The sequence below is a fragment of the Aethalodelphis obliquidens genome, unplaced genomic scaffold, assembly GCF_003676395.1.
Source record: "Aethalodelphis obliquidens isolate GAN/ISIS:26980383/991018 unplaced genomic scaffold, ASM367639v1 scaffold3, whole genome shotgun sequence".
NCBI classification, from domain to species: domain Eukaryota; kingdom Metazoa; phylum Chordata; class Mammalia; order Artiodactyla; family Delphinidae; genus Aethalodelphis; species Aethalodelphis obliquidens.
In genome coordinates, this window is record NW_020837947.1 from 65,437,302 (window position 1) to 65,460,346 (window position 23,045).

At 35.5% G+C, this 23,045-nt stretch overlaps 1 protein-coding gene across 2 annotated transcripts in view; it reads left to right on the plus strand.

Moving 5' to 3' along the window:
* MAP3K7 (mitogen-activated protein kinase kinase kinase 7) overlaps positions 1–23,045 on the plus strand; it is a 68,689-nt gene that overhangs the window by 26,735 nt on the left and 18,909 nt on the right. Inside the window, exons 7-13 of one of the 2 annotated variants that reach the window (XM_027090340.1) lie at positions 1,779–1,907; positions 4,140–4,270; positions 5,849–5,930; positions 8,602–8,732; positions 9,396–9,525; positions 12,116–12,196; positions 22,817–22,881. In XM_027090340.1, the coding sequence (XP_026946141.1) occupies positions 1,779–1,907; positions 4,140–4,270; positions 5,849–5,930; positions 8,602–8,732; positions 9,396–9,525; positions 12,116–12,196; positions 22,817–22,881 (749 nt within the window). The remainder of the gene's footprint in view (positions 1–1,778; positions 1,908–4,139; positions 4,271–5,848; positions 5,931–8,601; positions 8,733–9,395; positions 9,526–12,115; positions 12,197–22,816; positions 22,882–23,045) is intronic. The other variant, XM_027090350.1, reaches the window with a different exon arrangement.

The window sequence follows — 23,045 nt, forward strand, 5'->3', positions numbered from 1 at the left end:
CCTCTACGAGTAATATTGAAGTGCTTTCTAGTGTTCCTAAGTATCAGAAGGCTGTGATGTGTCTTACAGAGAAAATACATGTGCTAGCTAATCTTCATTCAGGCATGAATTACAGTGCTGTTGGCCATGAGTTCAATATTAATGAATCAACAATTTATATTAAATGAGGTGTTTTGAACAGAAACACACATAAAACAAGGTTATTGACAAAAATGTCAACTGATCAATATAGGAGCCCGACCCTGTAATTCCCCGAGGAGCAGATGATTCAGTGTTCACTAATTCAAGGTTCGCAGCAACTTTGTAGAACAATACTGGGAATAATGAGGATCTACTGTGCTTTGTGTTGGTTTCCTAGCGATTAAGAATTAGCAGTTTAAAGTTTAAATGAGCATGCCTTAGAAAGAATGCAAGGACCACAAGTAAAGATACTAAGGACCTTAAGTAAAGGATAAGCTTATGCCTACTTTGTTTTACGTCTCTGTGTCTTACTGAAGTTCTAAAAGAGTGGTCCATAAATTGCATATGAGGTTTCTATATAAAAACATCAACTTATCTTTTAAATGAGAAAAGTTGAACTGAAGATGTGTGATTCATACGTTAGGAAGTATGAAAGCCCATAAAATTCAGAAACATTTAGTAATCAGATTCTGATTTTGACTTATTTTTGATGAATTTAAAATTTTTTGTTCTTTGTTTTTAGCCACCAAGAGAAAAAAATTTGCTATGCAGCTGGTCACTTGAGTGGAGCTATTTTGCCACAAAATTCAGTTAAAAAGTTAGTGGACAAGCAAGTGTTAAATTATATAAAATTAAATAATGCCGCCTGTTTTCAAGTTTGTATACAGAATGCATATAATTGGCATTGTTTTAAAATTATTTGTTTATTTCATGTGCCTTTCTTTGAGTTAAAATAACACAGTTATTACTGTAGTATGGAGAGCCGAAAGATTTGTTTATACAAAAGAACCTAGAAATAAAAGTTGCTGTTAATTGTTTAGAGCAACAAAACTCAGACTGTTAGCCTTATGTAGATTTCTTCATTTCTGAAAGATGTCAGCACCTGTAGCCCAAATCAGATTGTAAAGTCATTGTAACTCTTACAGTGCACTGCCTAGTGCCTTTGTAAAGTACATGCATAGCTATTGCTGTAATAATTGGTCACTGTTATAGTGGGTTGTTCGTGGGTTTGGGGGGTTTGTTTGGCTATTTAATTGTGCTGATTCACCAGCCAACTTAGTAATCATATATATTTTGCTGCATAATCTGCTTACTGTAAATTTGTATTCATAGTTTTTCCTGCTTACAACTTATTTTTAAGTTTGTAAATTAATAATTTTATCTCACCAGATATTTTGAAAAGAAAATCTTAACACTAGATTAGAAATTTTTTCTGCTTTGATAGTAGCATCAAGAGAATGGGAGAAGAACATTTAAGATTAAGAAATTATAGAAAGGAGTGTACAAATGTTTTATACTTTGCCCCAGAGAAAATATAAGTCTAAATAAATAAAAGATAAGGTCTGTTTCTTGATGAGAAGGTAAAAAATGACCAGCTTTCTAAAGTGGATTTTTTAGTGCATTATTAATACTTAACTCATTTTAAAAATGTATTTATTGCAAAGACTTGAGGTCTTCAGAAAGAGTAATTTCTCAGCTCTACATGGGGCATTCTCTTGTTTTTGTACATGATGCTCATTCTTAAAGTTTATGAAAGCAATTGCTTCTGTTAGTCATGTGGGAAAAAGTCTTGAAACTTTACTACCTTTTTTTTCTAGGTAGCAATTACAGTGAAAAATGTGATGTCTTCAGCTGGGGTATTATCCTCTGGGAAGTGATAACACGTCGGAAACCCTTTGATGAAATTGGTGGCCCAGCTTTCCGTATCATGTGGGCTGTTCATAATGGTTTGTGAAATTTTTTCTTCAATATATTTTATATATTTTATTCCTATTTGGAAATTGTTTCTCCCCCAAAGAAGACCATTTATCCCTAATATTAAAATATACAATTTCTTATTACCAGTCTCCAGCCCTCCCCCCTACTCTAAAAACAGGCAAGGGCTGGGAGCAGTCCTGGCTTTGCACAAAGCTGAGAAGGTTTGCTGGCTGTGCTCATTAGGGAAAGGCCATCAGTAGACAGCCAGAGCCAATACCTCGGTTGGCTCTCTGGAGGGGACAGAGAAGCACTGGACTGGACTCTCTTGGAAAAAATAAAATTTAAAGATTAAATTAAAATCTCTCACATGGTTCAGATAATTAGGGGGCTATTGCCTTTTTCTCCTTAGGAAGCAAGTGTCTCATTGAGGAGAGAAAGCAAAGCATAATACAGTAAGTCCCCTACATACGAACGAGTTACATTCTGAGAGCACGTTCTTAAGTCCAATTTGTTCATAAGTCCAACAAAGTTATCCTAGGTACCCAACTAACACAGTCAGCTATGTAGTACTGTACTATAATAGGTTTATAACACTTTTCACACAAATAATACATAAAAAACACAAAAAGTAGAGAAAACATTCTAAACCTTATAGTACAGTATCTTGAAAAGTACAGTAGTACAGTACAACAGCTGGCATACGGAGGCTGGCATCAAGTGAACAGGCAAGAAGAGTTACTGACTGGAGGAAGGAGAGGAGGTGGGAGATGGTAGAGCTGAGGGATCGTCAGCAATAGGAGACAGAGGGCAAGCTGCAATTTCACTCACACCTGACGTTGATGGAACGCATGTTCATATGTTTGAAACTTCGCAAGTTGGAGGTTCATATGTAGGGGACTTACTGTCATAAGTGTTGTTACTTAAGCTATTCATAAAGGCAAAACACAAAGTGCTTCACAGAGTCTTTCTTTTTATCTTCTCATTCACTCTTATGAGGCGAGTACTATTATTGCCTCACTTTACAATTTTACACATTAGGGAACTGAGACCTAGAGCAGTTAAATAACTTGACTGAGGTCACAAGATTAGTAAGTGGTGTTGCTGGGATTTAAATCTGGATCTTTCTGGCTCAAATGCCCATATTTTTAAGTTATATTGATTTATGGACACAGTGTCCTTTCATCCCTCCTATTCCTTTTATACCTGTAGTTACAATGTTTCTGACCGCTCATGATATTAGAATATATCCTTATTAATCAAGTTACTTCCCAGCTGCTTTGGGGAAATAAACTTTTCATGAAGGGAAATTGCTTAACCTTCTGACTTTTAACATCACTCTCTGTTGTTTAATTTCTATCACTTGATTATAATTATTCTGATTAATGGCATTTTTAAAACACTGTTCCACATGTGATAGAAATAAATATATGCCTCACTATTTTGATCATTCATAGACATGTCAGGCAGTAATCTGAGTAATCTCAAATGTGTTTACCAGTTTCCTATGCTACCTTTCATTGTACTACCTTTCTTGTCATTGTAGAGAATGCTAGAGCATTGAACAGGACAGTTTGTTTTCTTTTTCTGTCAGTTGTCAGTAAATAATTGAATGTCCATGAAGTAAGGAATAAAAGAACTAACTTATTAATTGATAAATTTACAAAGATTTCATTATACTTGAGGCCTTCTTTAAGTTAGGGACCTTACTAATGATATTACAGTCTTGTTAATTACACAAAAGTTGGCAGTTTTCAGCTTGTGAAATGATTGGTTCACAGCAACCCTAAGACCTGTCTCCCACAAAAGAGCCATTTGGAGGTCAGTGAGTATAACACCGTAGTTGATGACTTTTGACATATGGAAGATCATTTGTCAAACACATTTGAAATTGTTACGATAAATCTGAAAATATAGTTCAAATAAGATTACCTCAAGCCACCATTTTATTCTTAGTAAAATACACATTAAGCCATTATTATTTGTTAAAAGAGTGTTTATAGCAAATGAAATATTATTAACTTTCAGTCATAATGTATATAAAATTTTAATTTGGCTTCTCAAAAGGTGTAGCTTCTGTTTTATGAAAATATAATGTTAATCCAAAAGACAAAAAAAAAGGTACTTTTAGTCCTCCTAAAAAAATCTTAAATTACAAGATCTGTAAAATAAATAACACTTCAGAAATGCATATTTAAAAAAAACTTACACCATTCTTTGAGTAAATACATTCTTTTCTCCCCTCCTCTAATTTTCAATTGTAGGTACTCGACCACCACTGATCAAAAATTTACCTAAGCCCATTGAGAGCCTGATGACTCGTTGTTGGTCTAAAGATCCTTCTCAGCGCCCTTCAATGGAGGAAATTGTGAAAATAATGACTCACTTGATGCGGGTATAATCCTTCTTTTGAGGGGCTTTGGGTTTAAGGGAATTTTATATATACTGACTTTTAATGGGGTTTTAAAGTAAAGGGACAGTATTGTTCTTTTTTTGCTTCATACTTATCTGTATTTTCCATGTTAGAATGGGTGTTCTTTACTCATATAATCAGAGGAGGAAACATTCTTTTGAAAAAAAAAAGAAAAAGAACTAGTTCTTTATAATTGAAAGATGGCAAGACTAGGTTTCTGGACGTGCTTTTTCCTTCTGCTCAACTTAGTGGACAGATGTGTTTGTTTCTGGGCCTGTTGCTTTATCTGTAATGTGAGAGAAGTTGAATTAGGTGATCTCTAAAGCCTTTACGGGACTTAGGTATTTTATGGCTCTAATACTTGCTAAGTTTTAAATTTTCTTTAGTAGAGATCTTTATCAAGCAGTCATTTATGTAGTGCAGTAGAGAGGTTTCATTCCCAGACACGTTTATCTAAGTAATTTTTACCTTTTGGTTTTTCATTGCATATTTTCAGCTTTTCATTTGCTGTTAAAAAGTTAAACTTTCTTCTAGGCTCTGTAGAATTTTGGAATTTAGAAGGATCGTTTTAAATGATTATTAGAATTTCCTAATCTATAAATGAAACACTTAGAATTATTTGAATAATTTTAGGCCTCTGGTTTTTGGTGCACTAACAAATCTATCGAGTGGTACCTTGACTTTAAAAAGTTTATGTACTTATGAAAGTGCCTAATTTCAGAACAATTTGCTAAGTAGAAGAATCTTTCAATCTCTTTAAATATAGATTAAGTAATTTCCTAAATGGCCAAAAATTTAGTTTTTTCATTCTAATGAAAATAACTTAGGCAAACCAGCTTGAACTAATCTGATTAAAGCTTAACTGCATATTTGGATACTAGCTATATATAGAATCCTAGGACCTGAAGATACGTTCATAAGAAGAGAGCTCAGATACCTTAAAACTTCGGGTTACATAAATTGTTCACGTTTTAACTGTGCTTTTATGTACTTTGTCTAATTTGAGGAGAAAACCTTCCTTTTTTTCCCGAAATTCTAATTTTCACCCGACAAATATATCCAGTATTTTATCTCTAGTTCATAGAGGGACATTCATAATCCTTGATATTTAAAATATAGGTTCTAACAAATTATGGCATACCATTTCAGTTGTCAGACTAAGTCATTTCAACAATTTGGAGGTTTACATCACTGCTGTGAGAACATAAATATGTTTCATTTAATTATGAGGAATAATACTACTGTATTTCATATGTTCCTCTAGAGGAATATTGGCAGTTTTAAGACTATCTAGACTATCTATCTAATAGATATGTAGGTAGATACATGGCATTGATAATAGTTGAAATTCAGAAGAGTAGCACATTATTGTCTTTGTAAAATCAAAACCTTAGGTATTTACAAATTCAGTGTATCCCTTAGTGAAAATAAAGCAGCAATTTTTGCTACATTCAAATCTCAAAAAGGAAGTAATTAAAATGTACCTTTTAAGTTAGTTTTCACAAGATTTAATTTGTATTAAAGAAAGTTTAAATTGTTGTTTACTTTTTATATATATAGTACTTTCCAGGAGCAGATGAGCCGTTACAATACCCGTGCCAGTATTCAGATGAAGGACAGAGCAACTCTGCCACCAGTACAGGTAAATGGATAGAGTAGAACAGTAATAACCTAAATTTTTGTGTCTCTATTCCCATGAAGTTATAATCAAGAAGCAATGAATGATGTCCTCATTTGCATTTTAATTGCAGATTGACTTCAATTTGAATTTCCAGGTGCACCATTCTTCATGCAGGTACCCAGATTAAAGAGCTGCTGAAGACCTGTTTCCAAGTCTTGAAATTCTTATGCAGTTATATATAAAAAGATTGGATATTATATTGCTGTGAATGTCATTCTTTATTTGAAAAATAGTTCTTAGATACTGCTAGATCAAATAGTATCAGAAATTATTGTAAATATATATATATTATAAATATATATCATATATATAAACATATATATGTCATATGTATATATATACACACATACATACATATAAAACAACGTATTTCCTTTATCATGAACACCCTACTTTTTGGTCTTTGTAGAACAATCTACAGAGACTTTTATTTAAGAAGCTGTGTTTTAGTTCAGGAGTTCCTCAGCTCCATAGTTTGTGGTCATCAAAAAACATAGTAGAGGGACTTCCCTGGTGGTCCAGTGGTTAAGAATCCACCTTCCAATGCAGGGGATGCGGGTTCTTTCGGGGAACTAAGATCCCACATGCCGTGAGGCAACTAAGCCTGCGCGCTCCAGAGCCCAAGAGCCATACCTAGAGAGCCCATGTGCCGCAGCTACTGAGCCTGCGTGCCACAACTAGAGATAAGCCCAAGCGCAGCAACAAAAGATCCCACATGCCACAACTAAGACCCGACACAGCCAAATAAATAAATAAATGTTTTTTAAAAAAAGCTCCCCCAGCCCACTCTCCCCACTGCCTGTATCTGCCCCTCTACTCTGCACTCTCTTCTGTTCTGTGGCTGAACTATCCATGCTCCTAGCCAAAGGCAAGCCTGTCTCCTTTGTGTGGCAGATCCCATCTGCTCTTCCTAGCAATTCTTCCCTGCCTCTTGCATCATCAGTTTTAGCCTTTCTGCTGGGATCATTCCCAGAGCATATATACAGTAGTCCCCTCTTGTCCACGGTTTCACTTTCTGTGATTTCAGTTACCCCTGGTCAACTGTGGTCCAGAAATGGAAAATTCCAGAACTAAATAATTCATAAGTTTTAAGTTGCAGCCATCTTGAGTAACATGATGAAATTTCGCTCCATCCCGCCTGGGACGTGAATCATCCCTTTGTTCAGTGTATCCTGCTCTCTTGGTTGTCAGATCAACTGTCGAGGTATCACAGTGCTTGTGTTCAAGGGACCCTTATTTTATTTAATAATGGCCCCAAAGCACAAGAGTAGTGATGCTGGCAATTCGGATATGTCAAAGAGAAGCCATAAAGTGCCTCCTCTAAGTGAAAAGGTGAAAGTTCTCAACTTTAATAAGGAAAGAAAAAAAAAAATCATGTGCTGAGGTTGCCAAGATCAGCAGTAAGAACTTCTATCTGTGAAATTGTGACAAAGGAAAAAGAAATTTGTGCTAGTTTTGCTGTTACACCTCAAACTGCAGAAGTTACAGCCACGGTGCAGGATAGTGCTTAGTTAGATGGAAAAGGTATTAAATTTGTACAATAAGGTAGTACAATTTGAGAGACCACATTCGTGTAACTTTTATTATGGTATATTATAATTGTTCTATTTTATTGTTAGCTACTGTTGTTAATCTCTTACTGTGCCTAATTTATAAATTAAACTTTATCATAGTTATATATGTATAAGAGAAAACACAGTATATGAGGGTTCAGTACTATCCAAGTTTGCAGGCATCAACTGGGGATCTTGGAATGTATCCCCCCAGGATAAGGGGGGGACTGCTGTAGTCTGTATTTGTATTTCTCTAGCTTCTCTCTTTCCATTCTCTCTTGTGCCCACTCCATTCAGTCTTTTATTATACCACTACTCCAGAATTGCTCTTGTCAGGATCACCAGTTATTTTCACATTACTAAAATCTAAATGAATGATTTTTCAGTTCTCATCTTTTTTGATTCTCAGCAGCCTTTGACACACTTCACTACTCTCTACTTCTTTCAGCACTTTGAGTTGATCTCTAGGATACCATACCAGCCTGGGTTTCATCTTACATCTCTGGTCACTTGTTCTCATGTTTTCCTATGCTGTTTACTCCTCAACTTCCCAACCTATAAACGTGAGAGTGCTCAGGGCTCAATTATTCAGCTCTTTGCTTATCTATCTAAATTCATTCCTTGGTAATCTCATCCATTGTCATGGCTTTGTATACCATGTATTTGCCAATGTTTTGCTCCATCCCAGACCTGAACTCCACACTCATATATCCAACTACTTGCTTGATATCTACTAGGAACTCAAAATTACCATTTCCTAACTGAGCTCACTTCAAAGTCATTCCTCCCGTGGTCTTCCCCATCTTGATTAATAGCCACCCCATTCTACTAGCTCAGGCTAAGAATCTTAAAGTCATCCTTGACTATTTGAAGACTAGGCGTTTTAGTTCCCTTTTTGTGCTATCCTTAAATTTCATTTAACATGGGTTTGTTTGGGTATCTTCATTAGCTTGAAAAGTCTTCAATTTTATTTCTATTTATGTCTTGCTAGTTTAGAAAAGAATTTAAGTTGCATCTTATTGAATGAAGCATTTTGTATTATTCCCAACCTGTAGTCATAAATGTTTCTGCTTTCCTAGGCTCATTCATGGACATCACTTCTACAAATACCAGTAATAAAAGCGACACTAATATGGAGCAAGTTCCGGCCACAAATGATACTATTAAACGCTTAGAATCAAAATTGTTGAAAAACCAGGCAAAACAACAGGTTTGTTTTGTTACTAAAATAACAAAAAGTAAAATCTTTTGGTAACCTAACCAGTAGTCATGAGCATTATACTAACAAGTTAATTGTTTGTCCTTTTCCTCTATATAAGTCCTGAGTCTTGTTCCTGAAACAGACAGGCAAGCTTAAGAGTAGAGATGTGTAATGATTTTCTCCTAGAATTCACTACCAGTCAAATCATTTCCTCTTCTGATGATTGCTGCCTTTGCCACCTGTGCAACTCCTGCCTTACGGTGATCCCTAACTTGAACGGTTGATGGTTACAAATGTAAAATGCGTATTCCTTCCCCAGTTAAAGGAATTGTTCTAGATCTCTCCTTTCATATTATCCAGATTTATTATATTTTTGCTATTACTGGTTTTAAAACATTTTAAGGAGTGATTTTATTCATCTTGTCTGATGCATTTAGGTTAACCAATATTTGGGGCATGTAACTCCCAGCTCTAGTGACCAGCGTATCCTAAAGGCCAGTATCTGCAGCTTGTTCTCCCTCAGCCTTACAGCTCCCTCTCCCTGAAAACTTTCTATTTCTTTCAGAACAGACCCCCTAAGAATCCCAGTTGGTATATTCCTCCTTCTAGGCTGTCCAGGATTTTTAAATATAAAGAGCTTTAGTGATTCAAATTGACCTGTATTTTTAACAGAGCGAATCTGGACGTTTGAGCTTGGGAGCTTCTCGTGGGAGCAGTGTGGAGAGCTTGCCTCCAACCTCTGAAGGCAAGAGGATGAGTGCTGACATGTCTGAAATAGAAGCCAGAATTGCTGCAAGCACAGGTAAAATGAAAATAAAAGTCTAAAGAGGAGTGAAAATGGTAGTTTCAATTGCTTCAGTAGTGGGAATGTCAGTGGTTTTTTTTGTGCATGTCCTAAATTTTTTTTAAAGTAGGAAGTTAGTTTACAATATACTTCCTATGCTTCTAGCAAAAAGTGTCTCAAATTCCAAATAAGGAAAGCATGATTTGTAAAATTATTTGGATTATAAAATATACCTTCCTAATTACAGATTTTATCAAATGTAATTCAGCTCAAACACGAGCTGAAAATCTAAGTGAGAAATTGAAATTTTGCCAAAACCAGGATGTTTTGGAGGATTTTGAGTGATTCTACTAGAATTTTGCGCTGAACTCAAGTAATAGCAAATGCTTTGTTTTGAAATTAGCAGGAAAATGTACTCCAGATCCAAATATAATTTGGCCTTACTATCTGCTGCTGCTCCTACTTTCAGTGGCAAAAGTAGCTAAGTTTAGGATTAATTCTTTTAATTGTAAAATAAAAGATCACGGTAATTTTATTTGATCTTGAAAAAGCTAGCATTTATATTCCATTTTGTCAGAAAGACTGGTCAGCACAAAAATAATTACATGTTTTGTTACCTGAGTGAACTTCTAACCTTTTCTAACCAGGTTCATTTAGTAATGCTGGGTTAAATTGTTTTCTTTCTGATTCCCCCAGGGGTGGAGAGGAACTGATTACAAATACATTTCTATTGTGGAAAATGTGGAAATATAAACAAATAAAAATACCAGTCTTCCATAATTGTCCCACTCAGAGATAAACAATTTGTGTATTTACCTCTAGTCTTTTAACTACATATGTGTATACAAGTATATTTCCAAGTGTATTAGCCTACTTTTTTTTTAACTTAGCTAACCAGGTTTTTGGGTTTTATTTGTTTGGTTTTTTGTTTTTGTCCTCTTTTTTTTAGGTCTTTATGGTTTTTTTCTAAATAGAATATTTTCATTTTGTGTGAAGCTCTTTTCAGAAAGAAGTTGTCCAGAGGACCATCCTAACTATACTTGTCTTCAACTAATCACTTATTTTATTAGTTAGCATTAGAATCAGTTAGATATTACAGAATATCCAAAATAACAGTGTCTTTAACATATAAGCTTTATTTTTCACACACAAACAAATCTGGAGGTAGGCTCCATGATCATTAGGTAACTGGGTTTCTTCTGTCTCTCTGTGTCATAATCCCTGTTGTGTGGCTTTCATCCTGAAGGTTACTTTGTACTCCATAATGGCTATTACAGTTCTAATCATCACATCCACAGTCCTGGCATCAAGAAGCAAGAATTAGGGGAAGGGCTCATGCCCAGGCTTTTTTAAGGAGCATTCCCAGAAGTCCCTCCTAACAACTCCCACATAGATGTCATTGGCCATAGTGATAGGGTCAGATGGGAAGGAAGAGCCCTGTGCCTCCATGGGAAGGAAGGATCTGCAATCTTTTATCTAGGAGCATTGCTGTCCTGAGTAAAGTTGGGGTTCTGTTGCGCTGGTGACCAGGAGTCTCTGCCACACAGATGGGTCTTTAGAAACGATCAAGTTGAATGGAGGTCACCAGCCACTGTCAAGCTTTCCTGGCCTCCATGAGTCACAAGCGTTTCTGTGTGGAGTCGGGGTGTCGCAGCGTAGTGTCCAATGAACAGTGTACACAGGAACACATGCTTACACTTCGGCAGCCATTTTCATTTCAGGAATATCATTCAAGTTAGACCTGCCAAATAGTGGTTGCTACCCTAAAACAGGAAATGCTCTGTAATGTAATAACAGTAATTTTATATCTGCTCGTGTCAATTTTTTAGTCAGGTACTGGTTTATAAGTATTCTTTACAGAAGTGTTATTTCACTAGATTAAAGATAACCACACATTTGAATTACCCTGTCCTTTCTCTGCCTAAATGTAAAACAGATGGTTGAACATCCGTTGGTGAACTGTCTTACTTTGAAAGGTTCATATTTTCCAGCCTTTCAATACTTTTCAAGTTTAGCAGGAATACACCCTAAACTTTGGAAACTACAATAAATATTCAGTTTACCAGAAGTATGTTTAAATATTTACAATTATAAAAGCATAAACATTTCATACTTTGATTCAGTAATTATCATTTAATCACTGAATTTTACTTTATAGCACACTTCAAGAAACACCTAATTGGACATATATTCCTGTGTTTGTTCATTTAAAACAAATATGGCAGCTTATCTCTTTTTAACTCCTCTTTTCCTTCCCAGTTTCATCCTAGACCCCCCCATTGTACTTCAGTGGTTTCACTTAGGTAGATTATTTCTATGAACATGTTTGAAATCTAGCTTTCTCATTACCCTGCAGCTTTGTTTGTCTTGGCCCTATTTTTTTTTTCCTGCTAATTAAAGCCAATATGTGAAACATCTTGTATTGGTAGTTGTTTGCTCCTTAATCACGCCTTTTCTAAGCATGGATGAAAAGTTAGATAGTTCTGCATGCCATTCTGCATGAAGTGTTATTAACATAACTATTTGAAAAGTATTCTGTTTTTGTTCATCGTTTTCTATTACTATTTGTAGTTGTTTGCATGTATACTGTATATATGTGTTTTTGCAGCCTTTTCCAAGCCTAAACGGGGCCACCGTAAAACTGCTTCATTTGGCAACATTCTGGATGTCCCTGAGATCGTCATATCAGGTATCATAGACCACCTGAGTCGGTCTAATAGCTGTGGAACTGGAATAATGATCCCTGGTACTTAAAAAATGCTTCTTGCTCCAATTTGATAGAACGTGAAAATAGATACCTTGCATGCAGTCATTAGGGAGACAGATTAAAAACTGTATACGTTTATCTACACTGACGTGGGCTTGGCAGGAAACCTCACATCTCCAAAACTGAGGATAAAATAGAAGGTAAAGTGAACGTTTTCACGGAAGGGAGAATACCAGTCCAGAATTCTGCCAAGTTCCTCTCATCTTTTAAGTGAGCAGAAGAGCTGAACCTAGACCTTTTTTGCACCCAGGAGAAAGAGGAAAAAATCCTTTAAAAATATTTGTTGTCCTTCGCTCCTTTCCTTCCTTCGTTACTACTTTGGGGCTCCCTCTAGGCATTCTATCCCAGCCTCTTTCTGTTGGGAATAAGTGAACTATGAAGTTGAGAAAAGAGTTGCTAAATACCGTTTTGCCTTAACCTAGAAAACAGAAATGAAGTAAAACTAAATGAGATTTGCTGTTTTGTTTGGTATCCTGCCAAAGAATTACGGTCAGTTCTGATTCCTGTGTATTATCAGGAGAATCTTCTTGCAAATTACGTGTTTTTATACCCAACTCACACACGGTACCTCCATGTCTCATATTGGCAAATTGCTTTTATTTCTTATGGTGATCATTTCACAGACGCATCTAAATCACCATTTTCAATAGAAACTTAAATGGCATATGTGACCTTCAGTATTGGTTAATATATGTTATCAAAATCATCATTTATTTACCCTTCTGCTTTAAGTTTTCCTCCACCTCTTCCCCTGAAATTTTGACAGGGAAATATAGTTTTCCCCACACAATCATGGGCGTAATTAGGTGAATGCTCCAGCACACTGTCCTTTGCCTGGGATTGTGCTTTTAGCATAGTATTGGATTATATCTGAATGCCTAGTAGTTCTTTTCTCCTCCAGTAAACTGAAACATGAGGATAGAGACCATGCCTTTGTGATTAATTATTGATGGCACCAGCAGTATCTGGCTCAGTGCCTCACACATAGTGTTTAGTAAATATGTGCCTATTATATAAATGAACAAACCATTATTGAGCTCCAGCAGCCAGGAACTATGATACATGTAAAATTTGTATATAACAGATATGTGTAAAATATAAGTTATACAATTCTTAGGGGCCATTTTGTCTATACCTAACCATTTTATTTCTAGAGTAATTAACTTTTATTCTAGTTATCAAAGTGGTTTACTTTACAACATTTTCACTGTTGCCATTCAGAGAATACCGTTAACCCTTTCTTCACATAGTAATTTTATTTATTGAGTCATGAGCTGCTTTCAAAATTAGCAAAGTACTTAGGATCATTTTACCTCTACACTGAAAGGTCCCAAGTTTAAGGGAATAATATTCTGACTGAAGAAGTGGTAACATTTAAACATACATACTGCTGAGCTGTGATTATCTTAAATGTTTGAGGGAATCAGGAAAATTGAGGCAGATGGCACAATAATCTTAATCCGGTCTTATGGGTAAGCATTAAGAACAGATACACCCACACATAGTGGGTGAAATAGCCAATGGTGTACAAGATAACAAGGGAGAGAGAAGAGGAGAAAGAATAATAGTCTCAGTGGTTCTCCTCCAGGGTGCATTTGCTCCCCAGGGGACATTTGGCAACATCTGGAAACATTTTTGAGTGTCAGAACTAATAGATGCTACTGGCATATGGTGGACAGAAGCCAGGGATGCTGCTACACGCTCTGCAATGTCCCAGGTAGCTTCCCACAGCCAAGAATTATCCAGCCGGAGGTGTCAGCAGTGCCAAGGTTGAGAAACCCTGGTTAGATGTGCTGTGTGGCCTATAAAGTAGTTTAAAGCACATCATCTTAATTACCTTCGTAAGTCTTATAACTAGGTTATCAGATAAAATTATAGCCATTTTACAGATGAAAATCTTAGATCTGATGATGTTGAATGGTTTTCCCAGAGTCACACAGCCAGGATCCCATCCTAGATCTTCTGATGCCAAATTACATCCATGTTCTCTTGTTTTGTTTGAGTCAGAGAAGTTAGAATAATTCTGCCTTGCACTTCATTAGGGTTTGTATTAAATTTAAGTGAGCTCTTCAGCCAGGAGACGCTTTTTTATGACATTGGATACTTACGGAGTCAGTAAAGCTTAATTCTGCTCTTAATTGCCAGAGTAACAATGCTGTTCAAATGGAAATATCATTCGGTAATACATTTTATTAAATATTCTTGTTGGGTTTTTTCCCAGATATTCAAACATTAACCTAATCAGTTTCACTTCCTTTAATAAAAGGATGCAAGCACTGGAATTGAAACAATTGGACATAAAAGCTAAACATTAATTTGTTCTTAGGTTATATTTTTAAATTAAACATAAAGATATAACCCATGCTTTGGGAATATCTCAGATGTCTTACATGGCGATTTTAATTGTAAAGGAGGATGAAATTTAATTCCCCCAATTTTTTAATACCTTCTAGAATTTTTTTCCTCAAGGTTGGTTTCCCTACAAGCCCTGTGATTATATTACCAGATACTTCTTGATATATCCAAACTGGCATTAATTAGCATTGGATCCCATTTGTAAGCATTTTTTTAAATATAGCTATACTTTTTATCTTATCTGTTTTGGATAAGTAGTTTCAATAATATTTTCCTTTGGCCAAGTGCAGTATACTGTCTAATGTACCTCTTGGAATAAACGGCCTCTTTTTAATAGGAGTGCTCATTTAAGCATCACATAAATTTTTATGTGTATTTATTGGCAGTGTACAAATGTATCTTTTCTGAAGCGTTTGTTGTTTCTTGCATTTTTTAAAACCTTACCAAGTCTTAAAAGTTTTTAAATACACACTGTTACTCTAAAGATTTTTTTTAATATATCTTTATAATGACTAAAATGCCTAACCTAGTCATAGGGTCAGCAAATTTAAATCTTGTGTTTTGCTTGCTTTTCAACACTATTATATACTCTGTCACCAACAAATGAGGAAGAACAAGCAACTTACAGCTAACACCAATATTCATCAATTTAACAGTCTCTCAGGTCGTGCAGAAATGGACCTTTAATACCTCAGGACTTCCTATGGATCAGACTACACAATATTTTGTACCCCTTCTACCTTGACCGTGGCTCTAAAGAGGTATTGGCAAACTTTGGTATGGATAACCCTTCTTTCCACTTTCCCCTGCCCACAGAGAGTGGCTATAGATCGATCTGGCTTCTTTTTACCAAGCAAGACATATTATTAAGAGCAAATTACCAATGGAGTATGACATTTTGCTAACTCTTCATTTGTGAAGAAGGTCCTGCCCAATAATGGTGTGCTACCTAAGCAAAGTTAATGTAAATGTAGAAGTCTCTTGCCCAGAATTTAAACCATTTGATCTATAGTTTTCTAATGCATTTGTTTATTGAACATTATAAGACTTCCAGGAAAGGAAATAGGCTTTCTTAAATGTTTTCCATTAAAACTTGGAGTTTTAAAAGCATAATCCTTTCTCCTTTTCAACCAGTACATTTTAATTTGTATTACTTTTATTTGAAGAAAAGAGAATGGGTGGCATATTATTGGATTGCTTTAAATGTTTCTATTTTTTTGTCCTTTAAGACTTTAATAAGATCATGGATTTTTGTTTATTCAGCTCTTTTTACTTGGATTTTAGAATGCTTTGACCAAAGAGCATTACGTACTCTCTCATGTACTGTTCTTAAGGATTTGATAAAGAAGATTGAATATGCAAATGTTTTGAGTCAATCTTGTTAATATATATAAAATATTTTTGCCCAGGTCCCTGAATTTAATTGATATTTCTTGTTTATAATATTCTTGAAGCTGAAAAGAAACTTTACGAATCCTTATGATTTCAGCTGCATTTAGATCTCTTAACTGAGAAAATTTTAATGACTATTCATTCACTTTTAATTTCAGTCAGGTACATTTAGCTCTATTGTATATTGGGTATTTTCCAAAAGTAAGTGTTAATATATAGTTAAGTAGAATAAGTAGAATATGGAAAAGGCCAAACATAATATTTAACAGAAAGTAAATGGGTAGTTAGCTTTCTAATACCTATGTGTTGTTTCCCTCCCTCAGAAGTTTCAAATATCTTAGGTAATTTAAGTGGGGGGGCCAGGGGTGGAGGGGAGTGGTGAGGACCTTGCAGAATGCTGGGCAGCTGGAGGCCGAGATGCTGTGCAGAGACACCTGGGCACCACTTTGCTTTTTCCATCAGGACGAAAATATAACCTTCTAATACTATATTTGGTTCAAGAACCAGTAGGTACTCTTTGTAAACATTCCTATAACTGTATGTACGTAAATTATTAGTGCAATTCTTCCTCTTTTTAAATAGTGCAGCGCCAATATGAAGAGACCATGAGATAGAAAGAACTGAGCTTTTCTAGATCTTCAAGTTCCTACCTTGCACACAGTGTCATTAACAGCTGTAAACTTTTATTTAGGGACACTGAGGCCCAAGGAGAGCTCTACTGAGATATACTATACCTGCTTCTGCCAAGGGTAGCCACTGCACCTTCAGCAGAATTCTATATTTGTGACTAATTAAATAGGGAAGTGCATCTAACCTAACAGTGAATATTTAGGTAGTCTCTTTGCACCATATTGTGGTCTACCAAGATCACTTTTTTTTATTTAAATAATTGAACTCTAACCTAATAAAGTAGGTTTATTAGAAAACAAAACTCATCAATAATAATTGCTTTCCTTTAGTAGGGGGGAAATAACCCCCACCCTAAAGGAGGCTTTATTCTAAAAAACCGCCAGGTACTTCCCTGGCAGTCCAGTGGTTAAGACTTGGCCTTCCAATGCAGGGGGTGCAGGTTCAATCTCTGGTCGGGGAGCTAAGATCCCACATGCCTCGCAGCCAAAAAACCAAAACATAAAAAAAAAAAAACAGAGCAGTATTGTAACAAATTCAATAAAGACTTTAAAAATGGTCCACATCAAAAACATGCTTTAAAAAAAAAAGAAAACAGCCAGAATTGTTAAAACTAGTAAAGGAATATGAAACTTGTGCCAACTTTAATATATATGTATATTTTTTAAACATCTTTATTGGAGTATAATTGCTTTACAGTGTTGTGTTAGTTTCTGGTTTATAACAAAGTGAATCAGCTATACGTATACTTATACCCTCATATCCCCTCCCTCTTGTGACTCACTTTGTCCCAGCTTACCCTTCCCCCTCCCCGTGTCCTCAAGTCCATTCTCTATGTCCACGTCTTTATTCCTGTCCTGCCCCTAGGTTCATCAGAGTCTCTTTTTTATTTTCAGATTTCATATATATGTGTTAGCATACAGTATTTGTTTTTCTCTTTCTGACTTACTTCACTCTTTATGACAGACTCTAGGTCCATCCACCTCACTACAAATAACTCAATTTCGTTTATTTTTATGGCTGAGTAATACTCCATTGTATATATGTGCCACATCTTCTTTATCCATTCATCTGTTGATGGACACTTAGGGTGCTTCCATGTCCTGGCTATTGTAAATAGAGCTGCAGCGAACACTGTGATACATGACTCTTTTTGAATTATGGTTTTCTCAGGGTATTTGCCAGTAGTGGGATTTTTGGGTCATACGGTAGTTCTATTTTTAGTTTTTTAAGGAACCTCTATACTGTTCTCCATGGTGGCTGTATCAATTTACATTCCCACCAACAATGCAAGAGGGTTCCCTTTTCTCCACACCCTCTCCAGCATTTATTGTTTGTAGATTTTTTGATGATGGCCATTTTGACCAGTGTGAGATGACACCTAATTGTAGTTTTGATTTGCATTTCTCTAATGATTAGTGATGTTGAGCATCCTTTCATGTGTTCATTGGTAGTCTGTATGTCTTCTTTGGAGAAATGTCTGTTTAGGTCTTCTGCCCATTTTTGGATTGGGTTGTTTGTTTTTTTGATATTGAGCTGCATGAGCTGCTTATACATTTTGGAGATTAATCCTTTGTCACTTGCTTTGTTTGCAAGTATTTTCTCCCATTCTGAGGGTTGTCTTTTTGTCTTATTTATGTTTCCTTCGCTGCGCAAAAGCTTTTAAGTTTCATTAGGTCCCATTTGTTTATTTCTGTTTTTATTTCCATTTCTCTAGGAGCTGGGTCAAAAAGGATCTTGCTGTGATTTATGTCAAAGAGTGTACCTCCTATGTTTTCCTCTAAGAGTTTTATAGTGTCTGGCCTTACATTTAGGTCTTTAATCCATTTTGAGTTTATTTTTGTGTATGGTGTTAGGAAGTGTTCTAATTTCATTCTTTTACATGTAGCTGTCCAGCTTTCCCAGCACCACGTATTGAAGAGACTGTCTTTTCTCCATTGTGTATTCTTGCCTCCTTTATCAAAAGTAGGGTGACCATATGTGTGTGGGTTTATCTCTGGGCTTTCTATCCTGTTCCATTGATCTGTATTTCTGTTTTTGTGCCAGTACCATACTGTATTGATTACTGTGGCTTTGTAGTATAGTCTGAAGTCCGGGAGCCTGATTCCTCCAGCTCCATTTTTCTTTCTCAACATTGCTTTGGCTGTTCGGGGTCTTTTGTGTTTCCATACAAATTGTGAAATTTTTTGTTCTAGTTCTGTGAAAAATGCCATTGGTAGTTTGATAGGGATTGCATTGAATCTGTAGATTGCTTTGGGTAGTAGAGTCATTTTCACAATGTTGATTCTTCCAATCTAAGAACATGGTATATCTCTCCATCTGTTTGTATCATCTTTAATTTCTTTCATCAGTGTCTTATAGTTTTCTCCATACAGGTCTTTTGTCTCCTTAGGTAGGTTTATTCCTAGGTATTTTATTCTTTTTGTTGCAGTGGTAAATGGGAGTGTTTCCTTAATTTCTTTTTCAGATTTTTCATCATTAGTGTATAGGAATGCAGGAGATTTCTGTGCGTTACTTTTGTATCCTGCTACTTTACCAAATTCATTGATTAGCTCTGGTAGTTTTCTGGTAGCATCTTTAAGATTCTCTATGTATAGTATCATGTCATCTGCAGACAGTGACAGTTTTACTTCTTTTATTTCTTTTTGTTCTCTGATTGCTGTGGCTAAAACTTCCAAAACTATATTGAATAATAAGTGGTGAGAGTGGGCAACCTTGTCTTGTTCCTGATCTTAGTGGAAACGGTTTCAGTTTTTCACCATTGAGAACGATGTTGGCTCTGGGTTTGTCATATATGACCTTTATTATGTTGAGGTAGTTTCCCTCTGTGCTTATTTTCTGGAGAGATTTTATCATAAATGGGTATTGAATTTTGTCAAAAGGTTTTTCTGCATCTATTGAGACTGTTATGTGGTTTTTATCCTTCAATTTGTTAATATGGTGTGTCCCACTGATTTGCGTATATTGAAGAATCCTTGCATTCCTGGGATAAATCCCACTTGATCGTGGCATATGATCATTTTAATGTGCTGTTGGATTCTGTTTGCTAGTATTTTGTTGAGGATTTTTGCATCTATGTTCATCGGCGATATTGGCCTGTAGTTTTTTTTGTGACATCTTTGTCTGGTTTTGGTATCAGGGTGATGGTGGCCTCACAATGAATTTGGGAGTGTTCCTCTCTCTGCTATATTTTGGAAGAGTTTGAGAAGGATAGGTGTTAGCTCTTCTCTAAATGTTTGATAGAATTCGCCTGTGAAGCCATCTGGTCCTGGGCTTTTGTTTGTTGGAAGATTTTTTCTCACAGTTTCAATTTCAGTGCTTGTGATTGGTCTGTTTATATTTTCTATTTCTTGCCGTTTCAGTCTCGTAAGGTTGTGCTTTTCTGAGAATTTGTCCATTTCTTCCAGGTTGTCCATTTTATTGGCATAGAGTTGCTTGTAGTAATCGCTCATGATCCTTTGTATTTCTGCAGTGTCAGTTAACATATATTTTTAAATTACATATTCAGTTTACCATGAAGCAGTAGTATAATCCTGCAGTGTACAGTGCTGTGTGAATTTTTTAAATCTTGTGTATTTTACACATAAGGATAGTGTCCCATAATTTTTAATATTCAAAACTTATGAATATCAGAATTTCCAATATTTTATTTAAGAGATGTCTCCAGGAAAATGTGTTGATTTTTACATGAAGAGAGTCTTCAGGAAGTTGGAACATAGAAAAATGTAAGTAGTTAAGGTAAGGAAACTGATAAGAAAAACCTCAAGAATTACTCTCTGGGACCCAATCCAGCAGTCTCTGGAGGGACTCTATAATGATGACTTTCAAAAACCAGCTCAGGAAATCAGTTGTACTTAAAAAGAGCAGCTTTTTGAAGAGATGGATTTTGTCTTAGTGTGGTAGAAATGATCGACCTATCAGCTGCCATTCCAGCCACCCTGTTGGGTGGGGGAGGGGCTTAGGGATATAGTCTATTCCTTTTGTTGCTCGCTCTTAGAAAAGTTATTCTTAAAAATATCATTTGTTCCCTACCCGAAGTCGTGAAAGTTCCAGAATTCGTTACAGAATAAAATACTTAGGACATCATTTACAGGTTTCATATTCCTTGATTAAGCATCTGTTAACATCATATTGTCCCTCATTTCTACTTCTTTTTTCCTTTATACTGCCATGTGTAATATAGTTATGCACATATCAAAGAACCCTGAAAAAGTATAAAGTTAGTGAGTTTCTGAATTAGTGTTTAGTTACCAAAAAATTCAAAATCAGTCTAAATTTACTGAGCACACACCCAGTAATTTTCATTTGCAATAATAGGAGCTTGATGTTTTTTACATTCATATTTCTAAATTATGACTTAAAACTTAATATTGGAGCAACAAGTATTTGTTGATTGCAGTCCTTTTTTGCTTTGTCTGAACTGTTTGCCAGATGGTTTCTGCCATGGTTATGCTAATGAAAGTGCATTACCTAGTATTGCTTGCTTTGACTCATAATGTAGCTTGAAGATTTCTCATTCTAAGGCATTTGTTAACTATCAGCTCTCCTTTACCCTACTTAAAAGGTTTTATTCCCCTTTCCGCCTTCCCTCACCTAGATTGGAGCTTGTTTTTGTTGTTATTGCAATGGTGATGTACTGATTTTTAGACACTGTGTTGGGTGGTTCCCCAGATTCACAAATGTTGCTAATCTGAAAAGAGAATTCCAGACACTTTTACAAGCCTGTCTCATCTAAGCTAATTTTAGAATGATTGTGTAGAATGAAATGTGCCTGAAATTGCTTATTAGTCATGGTGGTAGGGATCCATTTTGTCCTCTGGAAACTGGGATAATTAAAAGTTTTCACAGAAATATCTTAATGTGCCTGATTCAGTAAATGTGCAATTTGTTGTTATGTCAAATTTAATTGAAAGTTGGAGCTTGGAATAAAATGAAACTCGAAATAAATTTGAGTTAAGATTATGCAAAGAATTCTAAAACATAGCTTTAAATAGAAAAGAGTTATACTTTCAAGGTGGCTGTAAATTTGAGTTATTCTGTTCACTACATGCATTATTGCATTAAACATTATTCTTCTGTTGTAAGGTCCTTTTAGTTTATGTAAAAAATAATAGGGTCATCTTGATTAAGATGCTAAATATATTGCTGATTGGTTTAAATAAGGTACTGAAGGTTATGGAAATACAAAATTTTAAGAATGAATTCTGTCTTCTAATCAGGCCACAATTATTAGAGTACGAGATCTGAGTGCTGCCCACTAGTTGAGAAATTACATAATACAGCTTTCAGAGTCAAAAGAATTTTGACTTTTTTGTCAGCTGTTACTTACAATATTTTGGTGTTTCCTTTTAGATAGCTGATCTCTCATCTTAGAAGATACTGTATAAACAGCCCTATTCCCAAGTAAAAGTGCTGAGTGAAGCTGTTGTTTAATTCATTCCATTTTACTGAAGACTTACATGTGTAGAGTTCTTTCATAAACTGATTTTTAATTAAATTATTTTTAGCATAGAAGTTCCTGAAGCAGGATTAACACACTAGCCCATTTCAACAAGCTGTGTATTTGGGAATGGAATGAGAGTCATTCATCTCCACTAGGAAATTAAGAGTTGTTGTTCACAAATAATAAATTACTAGATTCTGACAAAGACTAATGGGATTAGGTAAGTGTGACTCAGTGTAATAAATGCAAGCCTAAGCATCCTTTCAGGCCCTGAATCAAACCAGGTACTGCTATTGGTTAAAGTCAGTCATGGCTTACAACCTGCTAGCTGTCTTGCTGTAGAAACTGTAACGTAAGGCCCTTGAAATAGATGCCGTCATCAGCCCCAGCCCCCAAGCATTCATCTGTTTAAACACATGACAGAAGATGGTAGAAGAGAATTCAGCAGCTCTTCGTGTAGTAGGAGTGGTTATTGTATCAGGACATACTTTGTTGTAGGCCAGCAACTTTTGAGTTAAAATACTATAGCTGTTTCTCTTCCTCTCCTTACATCTTTCTTTCACTCTTTTTTTTTTTTTTTTTAGGCAATAAACTCACTTATTTTTCTCACAAATATTTTGTGTAGATCCAAGGAGCAACAGATTCCAACTTTCTCCTGTAGCAGTTAAACCCTTATTGTCTCTTCAAGTAGATTTCAGTATTTTACTTCTTTTATTTTTTAAAAGGGAATGGGCAGCCAAGACGTAGATCCATCCAAGACTTGACTGTTACTGGAACAGAACCTGGTCAGGTAAGATTTAATATTTGAATTCTCTGTCTTTGAAGAATAGTAATGGGCAGAAATCAAGAATTAACTATTATATATATTTATATATATATATATATATATATATATATATATATATACACTCTGCAAAATTAGTTTTATGAGTTGACCTAAAATTATGATAGAGA